The sequence below is a fragment of the Antrostomus carolinensis genome, unplaced genomic scaffold (genome assembly GCF_000700745.2).
Source record: "Antrostomus carolinensis isolate BGI_N321 unplaced genomic scaffold, ASM70074v2 scaffold16250, whole genome shotgun sequence".
Lineage (NCBI taxonomy): Eukaryota > Metazoa > Chordata > Aves > Caprimulgiformes > Caprimulgidae > Antrostomus > Antrostomus carolinensis.
The window spans coordinates 51,860-67,478 of NW_010286599.1; the positions used below are offsets into that span (position 1 = coordinate 51,860).

A 15,619-nucleotide genomic window follows, 5' to 3' on the forward strand; every position below is an offset into this window, starting at 1 on the left:
TTTTCTTTTGGAACAGTGATGTCTTCAAATAAAAGGGGTTAGAGGGGGACAAAATAAATCCTGTAACTGAAAGTTAGCTCCAGCATTATTTCTAAAATTTCACTTGGTGCTTTTGTGGTAACTGTAGAGGTAATAGAATGATGCTGTACTGGAAAGAATCAAGAGGTAGATTATGCAATTATGGAAATGTCAGCAAACCTAGATTTCTTCAGGAAAGCAGGGTGCCTTGTCAATAATTTAGATGAGATAATTGCAAAGAGCTGAGTTAATTTTTTATACTTGTTAATCATTCATCATTTACAGGTATCTCTGTTGGGGTTATAAATTTTTTTTGTGATGATTACTACAGACATCTGGGAGAGATTTTAAAATGCAAATCTTGACCCAAATTCTGTACCTCTCATTGAAAACAAAAACTTCATGTTTTTGGACACACACAAGTGTTGTGTGAAGTTTCTTTATGTAAACCTCCAGTTGACCAAATCAGCATAATTACAAATTTGGTCATTGTATTAAAACCAGCATTAGTGAAGGTCCTTAGCATCCTAAAAGTTCCTAACTTTTAAACAAACACGCCAACCAGCTAGATTTTTATTATCCTCTTCAGGAGGTGAAGCTGTAAAATGAAAAAAAAAATAGTATATGTTTATTATTGTTTTGTTTCTCATTTATTTCGAGTCCTTGATCACATCTCTTCATTACTTGTAACTAGGAATACCATTCAGTGTGGTATTTAACAAATACCAAATTTACTCACTTTTTGCCTATTCTATATTGGCAGGATTTCTGTCATATACTTATAGTCAAGCTGCTGGCCTAAGTATCCCGAGTCTTTAATTTCAGAATTATTATTTATTTTTCTTCTGCATCTTTTACTTTTTAATCCATGGAAACAAATTTGCACTAACAGTTTATGAACATCCCATCAGCAGGTACTTCACGTACTCATAGTTCATTTTATGGTCTGAATTATTAAATGCTATATTGCTTGATAGCAACTAGTAATAAGTCTAGTCGGTGTTTATAGCTGTTTTCTTAAAAAGAATTGATTGTTTTTCTTTCACTAAGATAATGAGCTTCAGCCCTCAGGATCTGCGGAGACGTTTATGGGTTATTTTCCCAGGTGAAGAAGGCTTAGATTATGGAGGTGTTGCAAGGTAAACTAAACTGAAATGGCAAGTAATATCTTTTTCTGCAAGTTGTTGGTGTGAAGACTTCCCAAGAGTAGATACTTTAACTGTAGTGCTTTAGTGTAGAAAATTAGTGAAGTTTAGTCTTTATGAATATCTGAGGAAGACAGTTCTTTAAGATGTATGCGTATCTTAAAACTGTATAAAATTATTTTCAGTTTGCATTGAGAATTACTTTGTCTCAGTGATTAAAGAGGTGCGCAGTTTACTGAACTACAGTAAGCCTTTGGCACAACTGTTAATGTCAAACTAGAGGGTTATTGAAGAAGTTAATAGAAATCTGCTTTCAAGTCAAAAGTCTTTACTGGAATGTAACCGGGAAGTGCCTGTGTTAGTTATCATTTCCTAAACCCTTAAAGTTTAAATCAGTGGTAGACTTTTAATCTGCTCATTTAGATAAGGATGGTTTTTACCCAAACCACTGACAGTTGTATATCACTGTAATTTTGCATATTAATTTGTATGTTTGTGTTAGTTTCAGTTTGGGTTCAGCTTGGTCTAGCATCCTTTCTGGTAAAGAAGTCAGATTGACTACCTGTGTGCCAACAAGTTCCTAAGTCAACATGAGTTAATTAAAGTAATTTCTAAATTAATTTATTTTGAAATGTGTTTTTATTGTTTGTGTGATTCCAGGGAATGGTTCTTTCTATTGTCACATGAAGTTTTGAACCCAATGTATTGCCTGTTTGAATATGCAGGGAAAGACAACTACTGCTTACAGATAAACCCAGCCTCTTATATTAATCCAGACCATCTGAAATACTTCCGATTTATTGGAAGGTTCATTGCCATGGTAAGTTCAAAAGTAGAAAGAGATTCTCTGCTGTAATTTTCCTATAAATAAATATTGTACCATCAGATGGATAATTAAACAATTAATTTTTGAGTTGAGTCTATTATCGGGTGTTTGAATATAACTACTGTTGCTATAAATTAATCCAGCATATTAGCAGTCATGATATCTAGATTGTTTTAGTTCTTTGGCTGTCAAATTTCATTGGTACGGAGTACAGAATGTTGTCACATTTAAGTATTCAATCATCCTTTGCATTATTTTGTCTGTTTTCATTTTCTTCAGGCTTTGTTCCATGGGAAATTCATTGACACTGGTTTCTCTCTGCCATTCTATAAACGTATCCTGAACAAGCCAGTAGGACTCAAGGATTTAGAATCTGTTGACCCAGAGTTTTACAACTCTCTCATCTGGGTAAAGTGAGTTTGACTTGATTCTGTTCTTGAAATAGCAATACAGTGTTTTTGATTTTCACTTATTCTAGGAAGTAGGTGTAAATTTATTACTAAAAACCCACACTGGAAAATATAATAGATCAATTGCAGCGCAGTAGTCTAATTTTTACTATAATTTTAGATACACCGATGCAAAAGCCTTTCTGGTTCATTGAGTATTCTGCACAGCATCTTGCATTCTGGTTTTGCTGGTTTTTAATAAATCTAGCTCGACATTATACAGATGTGGCCATCTTGAACACTTGTTACAAGTAAAATGGCTTAAGTTCCACTGAAACTTTTCAGATAACTGATTAAAAGAAATCAGCAAATATCCATTCAGTGTTTCTCTCTTTAGTACCTGGTTTAGTTAGAAAACATAAAAAGTTTAGTGCTACAGTAACGTGAAGTTAACAACTGTAGTTTATTATTTACTACCACATAATTCTTCTGTTAGTCATACCTGAAATTTGACTTAAAGGTCACGTATGTGTTGTCAGTCATCTGCCTATTCTACATTCATACTCTTTGAGTCCTCCTTCTCCACCGCTTTGCAGATCCTCTCCAGAGAGCAGCAAGCAAAAAGGATCTGGAGTTTGTAGACCATAATTATTTCAAAATTAGCTGTTAAAAATACTTGGAGAAATAATTTTTAAAACCCCTTAGATCTGAAGTATTATTATTCTGTACTTATTTTATAATAGCAGGACTCCAGAATGTTGTAGTCCACGGTTGATGTGCACCATTTGTTTCAGTAACATTACCTAGATGATCATAATGGTGTTTTCCAACCAAATTATTTTGTGATTTGTTTTTTCCTAACAGTTTAAAAAAAAAAAAAATTAGAAGGGGAAGGCAAATTCTGTTTAAAATTTTTTTTTTTTTGCTTCTGCTGTAGTAAAAACAGCTTACCAGAAAAATTAATCTTTTTTTTGTGACTAGAGAGATAAAATATTTTACTTAAGAAACATACAAAACCAGAATAGTTTTAAAAATGCTTCATAAAAGGTGTGGGGATAAATTGGTTTATAAAATGCAGAAGTAAATATAAAAGACAAGGTTATCAACTACTGTAGTGGTGAATCTTGGAAGCATTATCTTGAATAACAAGGAAGGGGGAAAGCAGCTTTTTGAGATATTTACAAATTGAGATAGGAGTTTTGATTTGGTTTTTGAAGAGTAGTATGTTCCATATTCAGTGTGTGTGCTGCTGAAAGCTGTAGTGAGTTAAAATTCCATTAGGAAAACTTAAAATAGTTGCTATTTGAGTACAGATGCCATGAAACTGAGATGTGAAAGGGAAGAAAAGGTCTCAAAGCTGTAAGTCTTGATTTCTGTAATTAAGGAATCCTGTTAGCTGGTTTGTAGTCAGCAAAAGAAGGACTTTTTTTGTCATCTTGAGACTTACTGAGTTTTAGAGACCAAGCAAATCTGATACTGAAAAATGCAAGTTAGAGGGAAGAAATTTGCATTAGATCGTGGGGGAAGCTATTACTGGTGAATGATCTTCTGAATAAATTGTAATGAGTTGCACATACAACATCTACCTTATGGACAATATCCATCTGTGAATATTTTGTGGAAAGTTTACAGTAAAAGGGTGTTATTTTAAGCCGTTATCTGTAGATATAGTTGCATCTTCACTTGTGTGTAGTGCACATAAGCTGACCACTTTTCATATTTCAAAGCAATAGGTTTTCTTTATAACACCAAATAATCGCAAGGTCTTCCAGTGCTGCTCAAGTGTGTTACATTTCTTCTATACATGGTTCTTTTGGTGCATATATAATTTATCATCATCTAAAAGAGAGCACAGAGGCTTCTTGATGTCAATATTAGGCTGCTTGTCTATGGTAATAAATGAGGACTTGTCATAGACATTCCAGACTACTTTTTCCCCTCATTTTAATTCAAAGTGTGGTGTGTTGCCAGATACCACCCCATGGATTGCTGATGTGAAATTTCCAAGACTGAATTCCTGGATACCAGCAGTCCCTAATGACAGGTTTTGTCAGTGACAGAAGCCTGCAGCTGTAGTGAGGAACTAGAAAACTCAGAACTTACTGACAAGAACAACTCTTACATCTCACTCTGTATATGAGGGTTTCAAATGACTAAGCTGTGCTGGCAACATCTGCTTTTATTAATCTGCACTCAGTGCTTGGGGGGTTTTTTGTGGTTTTGGTTTGGTTTTTGTGTTGGTTTTTTTGGAGGGAGGGGGGGTGGGTTTTTGGTTATTTGGGTTGTTTGTTTTTTTTTTACCAAAGAAGAAAGCAATAGGGAAGGTTAAGGCTGTAACAAGAACTTTTCTGAAGGCTACCTCTAGAGCAATTAGACCCAAATACAAGTAGCAGTTTCTGTAGTGATAAAGAAGTCTTCTAGGTTGGAGTCTGTGAAAGGCTTTGCCCCTTTGAAAAAACACTTAAGGATATTAAAGTTGTGGAGAAAAACCTTCAGACCTCTGAGGGCTGCATGTTCACCTCTTAAGTACAGAGACCCAACTTCAGGTTTAGTATAGTTGAGCTTGCTTATCTGTAATGCTGATGAAATTATCCTCTAAGGAAATGACTGCAAATTTGTAGGGGGGGAAAAAAGTCCTATCTGTCAAGGTGGGCATAATTTTGTTCCTTACCAAAAAACCAAATCTTACCACTTTCCAGGGAGCTTTCAGTAGTTCCTTGGTGCTTCTCCTATCAGGTGGCTGTTTTCCCATGGGTGGCCAGGTTCCTACAATTTTGAAAATTTCACAGAATCATTGAGTTTGGAAGGGGACCTCTAGTCAAACCTCTGCTCAAACTCAGCTAGAGCAGGTAACTTTCCTTCTTAAAGGAAGGGATGATTTTATTTCACCGTCCATCCATCTGAAGCCTTCCCTCCTCATCTGCCATTTCATGCAGTAGGAAAGATCAAGTTCAGAAGCACTGCTGCATCACGGTGATAGATAAACTACAGTGATATATTCGAGACTGACATTTCTGTGTTATAGTTCAGGACAAATATCTTGATTTTGCAATTTATTTGGGGGGAAAATGGTCATCAAAACCTCTGCATATACAGGTGATTCCTCACTTTACAGAAGCACATAACACCATAAAAATTAGTGTTGTACCTGTTATTCTCCTGGCTATTAACACCTATAAAGATAATAAAGTTTATTTGAGCAATCTTTGTTGGCTACAGATCTTCCTGCGTTGAATTTCTAAGAGAATTCCTCTTTAGCAGGAGTGTTTGTACTTTGTTAACTTAGGAGCTCAGGACATTTTAGTATAAGATAGTCCCATAAGTACACTGGAGTTGAAGGTAATTCATGAAGCACACAAAGTCTTTTTTAGTTGCTTCTTATCTGCTATTGTCTGACAAAGTGACAGCTACGTTTTGACACAGTCCTTAATTAGAAAGAAGCAATCATGCAATGAAATGTGCAAAAGTGTCATTACTTGGAAAGTTTCTGTATTCCGGAGACACTCTGCAGATCAGAGTCAGCAGGTAGTTTATCAGCCTCGTGATTGGTAAATTTAAGGGTAGGACTGATCAAAAGTTTCTGATCAGGAATACAATTCCTGTATCCACGTTGGTATAATGAGTCAGTGCTTCATGCAAAACCATAATTACTGTGTAGGAACGTTTCCTTGTCTTGATTATTTAGCTCCAAACCTTTTTTCTTAAGGTTCTTCATACCCATCTCCTCTACTGAGTATAAGGTCTTAACACAGTTATGTAAAATAATTCTTTTTCCTTACAGAGAGAATGATATTGAAGAATGTGGCTTGGAAATGTTTTTCTCAGTTGATAAAGAAATTCTAGGTGAAATCAAAAGCCATGATTTGAAGCCAAATGGTAGCAACATTCTGGTCACAGAAGAAAACAAGGAAGAATACATTAGGTAAGCATAAATGAAGATTTTAAAATACTCTCATCTCCATCATTTTTTTTCTTTGGTTCTAGCAAGAAAAAATTGTCAAACTCTTGTCATCCCAAATTTTGTCTCTGAGTAATTGCTGATGTTGGCAACAAGTGGCAATTGTTTGGATATCATATTTGAAAGAAGAATATTGATAGGAATAAATTTTTGAAATCCACTTTTCCCAAAGCCTGCAGTTAGTAGAAGGTCTATTTTTTTTCCTAGAGATATTTAAGTTTAAGAGAACATCACTGATAACAAATATCAGGTATTTAATTAAATTGTTGCATGTGTTTATTATTGGTTTTATATTGCTCTATAGCCTGCTGATATTCTACCCAGCTATTTATGTTTGGGATTTTCATAAACTTAACATTTTTGGATGTGTTTGTGAGGATTCTTATTTTTTAAAGATACTTGGGATCGCTGCTAGTTTTATCTGACTGGTCTTACAGTATAATTAGGTCTTGCCATGTGTAAGAGGACAGTGTTATAAATGATGTTGTTAAGTTGTATTGTCACAGAAGAAGGATTATGTTTGCAGTACCAGAACGTGTTAAAGCAATAGGTTAAGAGGGAAGGAGCCTAAGAGTGATTAAAGAATAAAAATGTGAACAGTAACCTGCTTTGTCCTGGAATAATCCCTTCTCCCTCAACGTGCAGCAGTGCGGAAGCTCTGCTTTAAGGTGTGAACTGGAACGTAAGCTTGGAGGATGTGCTTGCAAAGAAAAAAAGTCACACATTACAGATAGAAAATAAACTGAATCACAATAGAACTTTCCTGTCTTTCTCACCGTGTGCTCTGTGAAGGCTCCTTTCACGGGAAGGGAGAAGGGAGTGGTTTTGTTCTCAGTGGCATGAGTAATCTGAAAATATTTCAGTGATTCACAGAAAAGGCAGTATTTGCAGAAGAAACATACTGGCATTTTGGAGTTTTGCAAGGTGTTAATATTGGATTTGAAAACAGGGAGGATCTGCAGAAAACCATTCTCTTCCAGTTTCTAGGAACCCAGGGAGAGCTCAGACTCCAGTTTCACTCATTCTTTTGTCTTACTTAGAGTCCTGCTCTAAGTCCTCAAAGTTTCTAGGATTGAAATCAGAACATAGCCAGCTCTCCATTAGACTGCAGTTCTCCTGACAGGTTAGGCTTGAATTCAGCATCAGATCTGCCTCTCCGTGGGTGTAGGTTCTTTGGGTCTGGAGCAGCTCTGCTGTGAGGACAGGCTGAGAGAGTTGGGCTGTTCAGCCTGGAGAAGAGAAGGCTCCAGGGAGATCTCATAGCGGCCTCCCAGTACCTGAAAGGCGTCTGTAAGAAAGCTGGGGAAGAACCATTCACAGGGGCAGGGAGCAATAGGACGAGGGTGATGGTTTTAAACTAGAAAAGGGCAGATTTAGGTTGGATATTAGGAAAAAGCTTTTCAAGATGAGGGTGGTGGATCACTGGAACAGGTTGCCCAGCGAGGCAGTGGAGGCTCCATCCCTGGAGATATTCAGGGTCAGACTTGATGGGGCTTTGAGCAACCTGGTCTAGTGAAGATGTCCCTGCTCACTGCAGGGGGGTTGGACTAGATGACCTTTGAAGGTCCCTTCCAACCCAAACCATTCTGTGATACTGTGATTAATGGAGAGTGGAGTTTCTGCTGCAGAGCAAAGTTTCATGATTAACAGAAACAAATATGGAACTTTCTAAATGGGCATGGTTGTTTATTGGTAAGCTAGCAATCCTGCTTATCTTCACCAGTACAACTTGACCTTGTTTTTACCTTTTCATGGATAATGACTGAGATTTCTGGGGAGAATATTAGACAAATATCAGCTCTGCATTTTTTTCTTTCTTCAAATACCTAGGGACTGCTCTGCTCTCATTTATATAACTAGAGAATAAGATGCTGCCTCCTTTTTGAGTCTAAAATAGCAGAATGGTTGGAAACATACGATTTTAACTTTAAAAAAACCCAGTTATTTGCACAGAGTAAAGGATACAAATAAAATTATACAACGTTCTATCGCCAGAACTTTCCAGACTTTCTGTATTTTTTTTTTTAACTTAGCTTACAGTTCATCTCAAAATAGACTAACAAGGTTGTGGACTTGGGTTAGCACAGGCCATTTAAATTATTTTTCTGTATCTTCTTTTACAGGCTAGTAGCAGAATGGAGACTTTCCCGAGGTGTTGAGGAGCAGACCCAGGCTTTCTTTGAGGGCTTCAATGAAATTCTGCCACAACAGTATTTGCAGTGTTTTGATGCTAAGGAACTGGAGGTAAAGGATCATTTGGCTATTGCTAGATCCAGATTGTTACACATAAAATACTTAAACTCCAGTCACTATGTCTGAAGAGGAAAACTCACTGAGGTTGATAACTCTGTTTTATAGGGCATATGAGGGAAACTTTATGGAGTAGTATTTGATTAGTGTGTTTCCCTTCACTTCCCTCTTCACAGCCTACTTAGGCAGTTCCAATCACTAAGATTCTGCCAGTACAAATTTCTTACTGAATTGTTTTTGGAGTCCTCAGCAATTTGATTTGCCTGTGTTCAAAGTATGAGTAACTTGACAGAAAGGGAGATAAAACCAGATATGCAATGGATGATGGTGTATAGGCTGGACCAGGTTCTAGATGGGTTTGATCTCTTAAAATTACACTGTTCAATTTAAAAAGATAAAAACAAAACATTTTGTTCCTAGCAAAGAATTGTATGGCTGGGCAATGGTAAACTGTCCCTGGCTTGAATGTCTCAGTGCAAGCTATTACACCATTTTTCATGACAGAGATGCTTTCTATTTTGTGGCCTCTCCACATACTCTTCATGAGCAGTCATCATTCTTTGTTGTAGAAGTTTTGGATAAAGTTTTAAAATTAAAAACAAGTATACCATCATTGCAGCTGTTTCTAAGTGCAGCTGATGTTCTGTTTGGCTATGTGGAAGTCACAGAAGGAAAGTCATACCTTGTTCTCACATGTTTATTTCCCTTTTTCTCTTCTAAAGGTGCTTCTATGTGGAATGCAAGAAATAGATTTGAATGACTGGCAGAGGCATACCATCTACCGGCACTACACCAGGACCAGCAGACAGATACTGTGGTTCTGGCAGGTTTGTAGGCTTTGTTTTATTCTCAGACCAGCAGAAGTTACTGAGCACAGCTACAGCTTTGTAAACAACGGTCAGATCTGTAGTGTGTAAATATAAATCGTTACTGCTAATCCAGCTATTCCTAAATCGTGTAATTTGTTAATCTGTGGATGATGATGATGTGAAAATCTGAATATCAAATGTTTACCTAAATGTTTATTTCAAATATTATTTTTCAGTTTGTGAAAGAAATAGATAATGAGAAGAGAATGAGACTCTTGCAGTTTGTTACTGGAACATGCAGATTACCAGTGGGAGGATTTGCTGACCTCATGGGTATGTGATAATAATCCCTCTAATGCCTTAGATTTTTTTATTATTTTTTTTTAAAGAACCAACTTATGTTTATGGACATTATAAATTAATTTTGTATTGAATGCTATTTTCTAAGTCCTGCGTATACTTGAGCTGAGATGGAAGGAATGTTTACACCTGTTGTATTGAGTCTCAACATCACTTCAAATGGATGCATTTCATCACAGGCAGACTTTGACCTAGACAGAGTCATACAGTGAAAACCGTATGTTGTTTTTTCTGTGCGAGGAGTGGTAATCCTGTGTTGTGTTTGGCCTTTCATGCTTTACTTGTAATGTATTTACCTACTGATACAAAGGTAGCTAGACCTGTGCCTTGTTTATTTGAATTTTTTACAGGGAGCAACGGACCCCAAAAATTTTGTATTGAAAAAGTTGGAAAGGAAAACTGGTTACCTAGAAGTCATACCTGGTGAGTGTGTAACAAATCAGAACATTACTATTGCTCAGGTTTTGCTGACAACAATCTACTTGGAGATTTTAGTAAATAAGTAGTATATTTAAATGGTTTGAGAATATGTGAAAGCAAACACCAAGTTATACCAATAAACTTTGTTGTTGAATAATAGCTGAACTGTTGAAAAACTCTTGTGGCATGGAATGGAATCCATTGTAAATTCCATGGATCTGGGTATTACTGAAAATTTAAAGTAATAATGAGTGCTGGGATTGATCTTCTGTTGTCACTACTGTCTATCTTGGCAGTGAAGTAGCCACATTCACACTCCCGCTTCTCTAGAGAAAAGGTAGCTCCTACTCAGTTCCTCGGGTGTGTCAGTGGTTAGTAAAAACACTTAAATTTAAAATTTCAAATGTGAATGGTGACTCCAATTAACCAACCAACTAGGAAAAGTCAGTGAAACTTCTTACCAAGCACACTGCATTTCTAGGAAACTGTGACCGCTCAAGCGCTTGAATGTACAGATTTGTGGTGGTAGTTGGCTTTTCACAGGGTTTAAATCCATATACACAGCAAAAAGTTAAATTGCCCATATTCACAATGGATTTTTTTTGTGATAGTTTAATTATTTTTCAGTACTTAAGTTTTTTTCCTTATTTTCAGTTTCAACCGCCTAGACCTTCCACCCTATAAGAATTACGAGCAGTTAAAGGAAAAGCTGTTGTTCGCAATTGAAGAAACAGAAGGATTTGGGCAAGAATAGTTAAATTTGCACCTTGAAGAACGTGAACACAACATGATGTATGTTCTTCACTTCTTCTGCTTGTTGCACACTTCGTTGTAAAGTAGACTTGACTTGGATTTATTTAACAATACTAATGTGTTAGCAAATGGATGTTATCCTGAGGTTTTATCCACATTAACTCTGGATTTCTACTGAGCACTTTCAGAAATCAAATCAGCAATCAGATATGGCTACAAATGAATTATGACCTGAGTAGAGGTTTAATACAGCTTTGGGCTCTGCTTTGTTTTACCATTCATTAATTAGAATGTGTCTTAATGACTGACAGATTTTTAACAATAGTTTTGTCTTTCCTTTTTTAGTAGCATTTTTTGCTACTGATGCACTGGGAAGTTCATTGGTAGCTGCAGTGCTGCAGCATCATCAGAAGCCTCTTTCCAGCAGTGTTATCAGAGCCAGCTTGGAACCATCCTCTGCGTACCGTGAGCAAACTCATGGCTTCAGCGCTTTTTTCTAACTCAAGTGTGGCCAGACTGTTTTTCCCTGCCTGGAGTCTGCTCACGAGCCAGCTGGACTCACGCTGCTGTTTAGGGGATGTCCAACTGTGGCACAAATCCAGGGCATAGCTTTGCTTTGTTGTTTTGGGGTTTGTTTTTTTTCCCAATCCTGCTAATTTCAGCAAAATTGACACCCGCCCAAAGTTGTTGGAACACTTTTGTGTGCCCTCAGAAAAATTCTGATCTTTTTCTGTGTAACACATTGAACTTGTAAATCAATATTAACACTGTGGTACTTCACTTGTTTTGCAAAAGACAAGACCACCTGGGATTGCACTGATTCCATTTAGATTCCTGTTTGCAGACTGATGTTTCGTGTCAAAATTGTTGATGGACATCACTCTCAGTGTTATTCTTACGTGTTGCAGTCAGTTTGCTCCAAAGACTTTATTGGGTTCTCAGGAAGAGGTACAAAACAACTGGATTCCCAAAATGATAATACTTACCCTTTTTGCTGATGAACTGATATGTGATAGCAGTTAAGGCCAAGAAGATTAGAAAGTTCAGACATGGATTAGAGATTTTTGAAAAGCTGGAGCATCAGTAAATAGTTCTATAAAGATGGAAACAAGTTTTTGGGGGGAGGTTTCTAAGCTAATTCATCCTAAGCTGCTTATAGCTGGTAACTTTTGTAATGAGTTCCTATTGGATTGATAACATCTTTAACTACCTTTTAGAATCTGTTAATATTCAGTTCTCTTCTGGTTTACAAGAACATTTTGCATTTTACTGCTCCTTTAGACTGAATGCACTTTTTGGGTATGGTCAGCTCCTTCCCTGTCTGAAGGGGAGGAACACAAACTTCAATGAGATGAGCTGTTAGCCATGGTGAGAGACGAGACACTTGAAATAGCATGTAGCACATACTAAACCATAACCGTAGCTCCAAGCGCTGGGGCAGGAGCTGATTTAAGAGTCATCCTGATACTGGAGCTGAAACAGGACAGTGGGAAGCCATAAAACTGAACTTCCAGTCTTGAAAAGAATATTTCTTACCTGCTATCCCTTCTGTCTAAACTATAAGAGGGAAAAACTCATTTGGGTCTAAGAGGAACCAAGAAGCTACAGTTTTTAACTGAGTTGAAGAGTTTTTCAGGTTGTATGAAGTGATAACAAGCTTCTTGGAGGGCAGGATGGTGAGACTTGAGAGTGAATAGCTCTTTTGTTGTGCATATTCCAAGAAAGGCATGGAAAAGAGTTTCTGATGATACAGAAGTGACCCTCTTTTACAGTTTCAGTGATGGTGAGAACTAACCTGACTTCATGGTTTTACTAAGGAGGAAAATCTGCCAACTTCAAAACATTTGATGGTTATATTAATGTACAGCTCACGAGGAGAAAAAAAAGCCTTATAAATATTTTCTGTTTATATTAATTCTTACAATGAAATGTAGTTCTCTAACATATTTACAAGAGAGATTAAATTAAGCAAGATAATGCAAGATTTAAGCTATGAAAAATAGTCTGTGTTCTGCATAATGCTTTATGATTCATGTAGGGAACCTAGAAATGTTGTTGATGTATAAATATCACCCAAAAGGCTTTCAGCCCTATATTTTTAAAATAAAGAATAGTTATAATTGAAATAGCCTTAGCCCTAGTTCTATAGGGTATGGCTGTTTAATATTTTTATGGTTGAAATGTTTAGTTCAGGAAAAAGGTAAATGCTTGTATATATTTTTGCAGTCCAGGATTCCACTTATTCCATTTTTCTTTAATTTAAATGGCATGTTTATATGTCTTTTCTGCTGTATTAGGATGGGGGAAAGGGGGCTGGATATCCCAAGCACCAGATACGATGTTAAAATATTGCAAATAAAGAATTCATCGGGGGGAAAAACAATAATCTGTGAAATATTGGATTTGGCCAAAATATAAACCATTTAAAGCAACTTTCCTGTGTTAAATTGGCAATATTTCGGAAGTCAGAGGTTAAGATCACTGAGGCTTTTTACTTTGTCAGCATTGGGAATGCTAACAAATCTGTTAATTTTTTACAGCATGTTGTGTAGAAATAAAAAGGAATTAATATAAGCCACTGGTGCACTTTTCTGTTCTTTATGGGGATGTGGTGAGAACAACATCATCTGATATCCCAGATAAGAGGTTATTATGGGTTGGATTTACAAGTATGATTTTCAGGAGAGATTAATGAATTTGTCTCCCACTATTTCAACTGATTTAGCAGCCCGAGCTGCATAAATTCATAGTATGTCACAAATGTATCTTCATACACAACTCTCAATTGATCCTAATTTTCAAGTGTTAAAGAACTTTTATTTAGAATCTTGCCTTACAAGAATGACATGAGAAATTTAAATGCGGAGCCGCTGATCTAAGAATTAACAAAGCCTTATTGTTCTGGGTAGCTCAGGAAATGTTCACGTACTCATGAAGTACACAGCAAATGTGTCATGTCTTCATCTGATCTAGTATGGAAGCTGTTTTTCTTTTAATCCAGTTGCTTGAGGATTTGGTTGGGTTGGGTTGGTTTTTTTTTTTAAAAAAAAAAGCTTTTTCTGAGAAAAGTAAAGCAAAAAAAATGCTTGTTTAATTTTTTTTGTTTGGATTTTTATTACATGTTACACTGGATTTGTGATCTCAGCTCTCTCTGTTTTATTGGTATCTCCAGCCCCCTTTTTGTGAAGTCTTTTAATTTTCTTCAAGAATCACTGTTTGTGTGTATGTGCTCTAGTGAACTCGTGTATAAACTGGGATCAGCAGCACTGGATTGTAAAATACTGTACTGAACTGAAATTCATTGTTGAAATTTCCTTGCATTGTAATTTCAAATACTCAGGTAACTGTAACAGTATCTCAGTAAGTCAAATACTTTTATAAAACTACTTAAAGAGCCGGCAGTCTCGTTGTTATTCCTTCTGTGTTCTGAAGCATCTGCGTGCAAATAAATTGTCTGTCCGCTCTTTTGGGGGGTGAGGGGTTAGGGTGTCTGCAGTTGGCCTTCTAGCCAAGTTCTTTAGGACTGTTTCTTTTCTGAGAGCGCTTCTGCCGTTGTTGATTTCATTGGAAATTCATTAGGAGATTTCAGATGCAGCTGCCTCTGTGACTGGTTAGAAAGTGCAGATAAAACAATTCCTGAGTTTTTAGTGCTCCTGGTCCTGGGGATGCTGCCCCAAGGAGACAGTGAGGCTGCTGGCGATGGTACCCTGAGGGAGATGGTCTGCAGAAAGGTTCTGCAGGAGCCACAGCTTTAACGTTTTCTTCACCACTGTTGCAGCAATAACAAAAATGAGGTAGGACTGTGCAAGTTTGTGTTTTCATTTCTGTTCAGGAATGACAGAGTGACAGGAAAGAGGGGGAAAAAAAATGAGACTGAGCAGCCTTGTAGTTCCCCTGATCCTCCCCCTGGAAGGGAGAAGTGGTATTTACATTCTCCTTGTCACCAGGACCCTCTCCTGATTGCCCGTGACCTTTCCAAGATAATTGAGATCGGCTTCACAATGACATTGGCCAGCTCCCTCCGCGCTCAGGGGTCCATCCCCTCAGCTCTGATGAACTTGTTTATGTCCAGTTTGTTCAAATGTTCCCCAAACTGACCCTCCTTGCTGCTGGGTGTCCCCTCTGTTTACTTTCCCAGATGTTCACAGGCTCAGTTAATACAGTTTTGTTAGTAGCAGCAAATCCCGAGTGTGCTTTTCTGTGCCAAGTAAATACATGCAGTGACAGTTTTGAGTTGCTTCCTCTCTGCTTTGGATGAAGTCACTTAAAAGCGTGCTACTAAGTTGTGGAAACCCCAAATTTGACACTGCTTTGGGTAGTTTTAACTTAGTACAGCTGTGAGGATATTTCACAGTTTTGTTTTGTTTTTAAAAAGGAAAGGCAACCCAAAATGGAATCACAACACACTGCATGCTAAATTTATAGTATGATAAATGTACAACTCTGTTGCGCCATTGTGTTAGTTCCTTGCTGTTTTCTTCTGTGGTGATGTTGCTCCTGTCGGTACCAGTCCCGTGTGGGGTTATTGATGGTTTTGTACGTGGCAAGATGGGAGCGCTTGGTTAGCTTAAACAAAATCTGGTTTGGTTTTGGTCTCTGATGGCAGCTGTGCTCTGCTCACCTGTTAGAGATGCAGCAGACAGCTAACGTCATGCGCAGGAAAAGGAAATGGCTGAGCTGTTTTGATGATG

At 37.2% G+C, this 15,619-nt stretch overlaps 1 protein-coding gene across 1 annotated transcript in view; it reads left to right on the top strand.

The window, feature by feature from the left end:
- The window catches only part of LOC104531754 (E3 ubiquitin-protein ligase Itchy), a 35,057-nt gene extending 24,080 nt beyond the window's left edge, over nt 1-10,977 (top strand). The window contains exons 15-23 of the mRNA XM_010176749.1: nt 1,069-1,157; nt 1,824-1,983; nt 2,269-2,402; nt 6,160-6,300; nt 8,460-8,580; nt 9,309-9,413; nt 9,632-9,728; nt 10,106-10,178; nt 10,830-10,977. Of these exons, the coding sequence (XP_010175051.1) occupies nt 1,069-1,157; nt 1,824-1,983; nt 2,269-2,402; nt 6,160-6,300; nt 8,460-8,580; nt 9,309-9,413; nt 9,632-9,728; nt 10,106-10,178; nt 10,830-10,929 (1,020 nt within the window). The 3' untranslated portion in view covers nt 10,930-10,977. The remainder of the gene's footprint in view (nt 1-1,068; nt 1,158-1,823; nt 1,984-2,268; nt 2,403-6,159; nt 6,301-8,459; nt 8,581-9,308; nt 9,414-9,631; nt 9,729-10,105; nt 10,179-10,829) is intronic.
- The last annotated feature ends 4,642 nt before the right edge of the window (nt 10,978-15,619 follow it).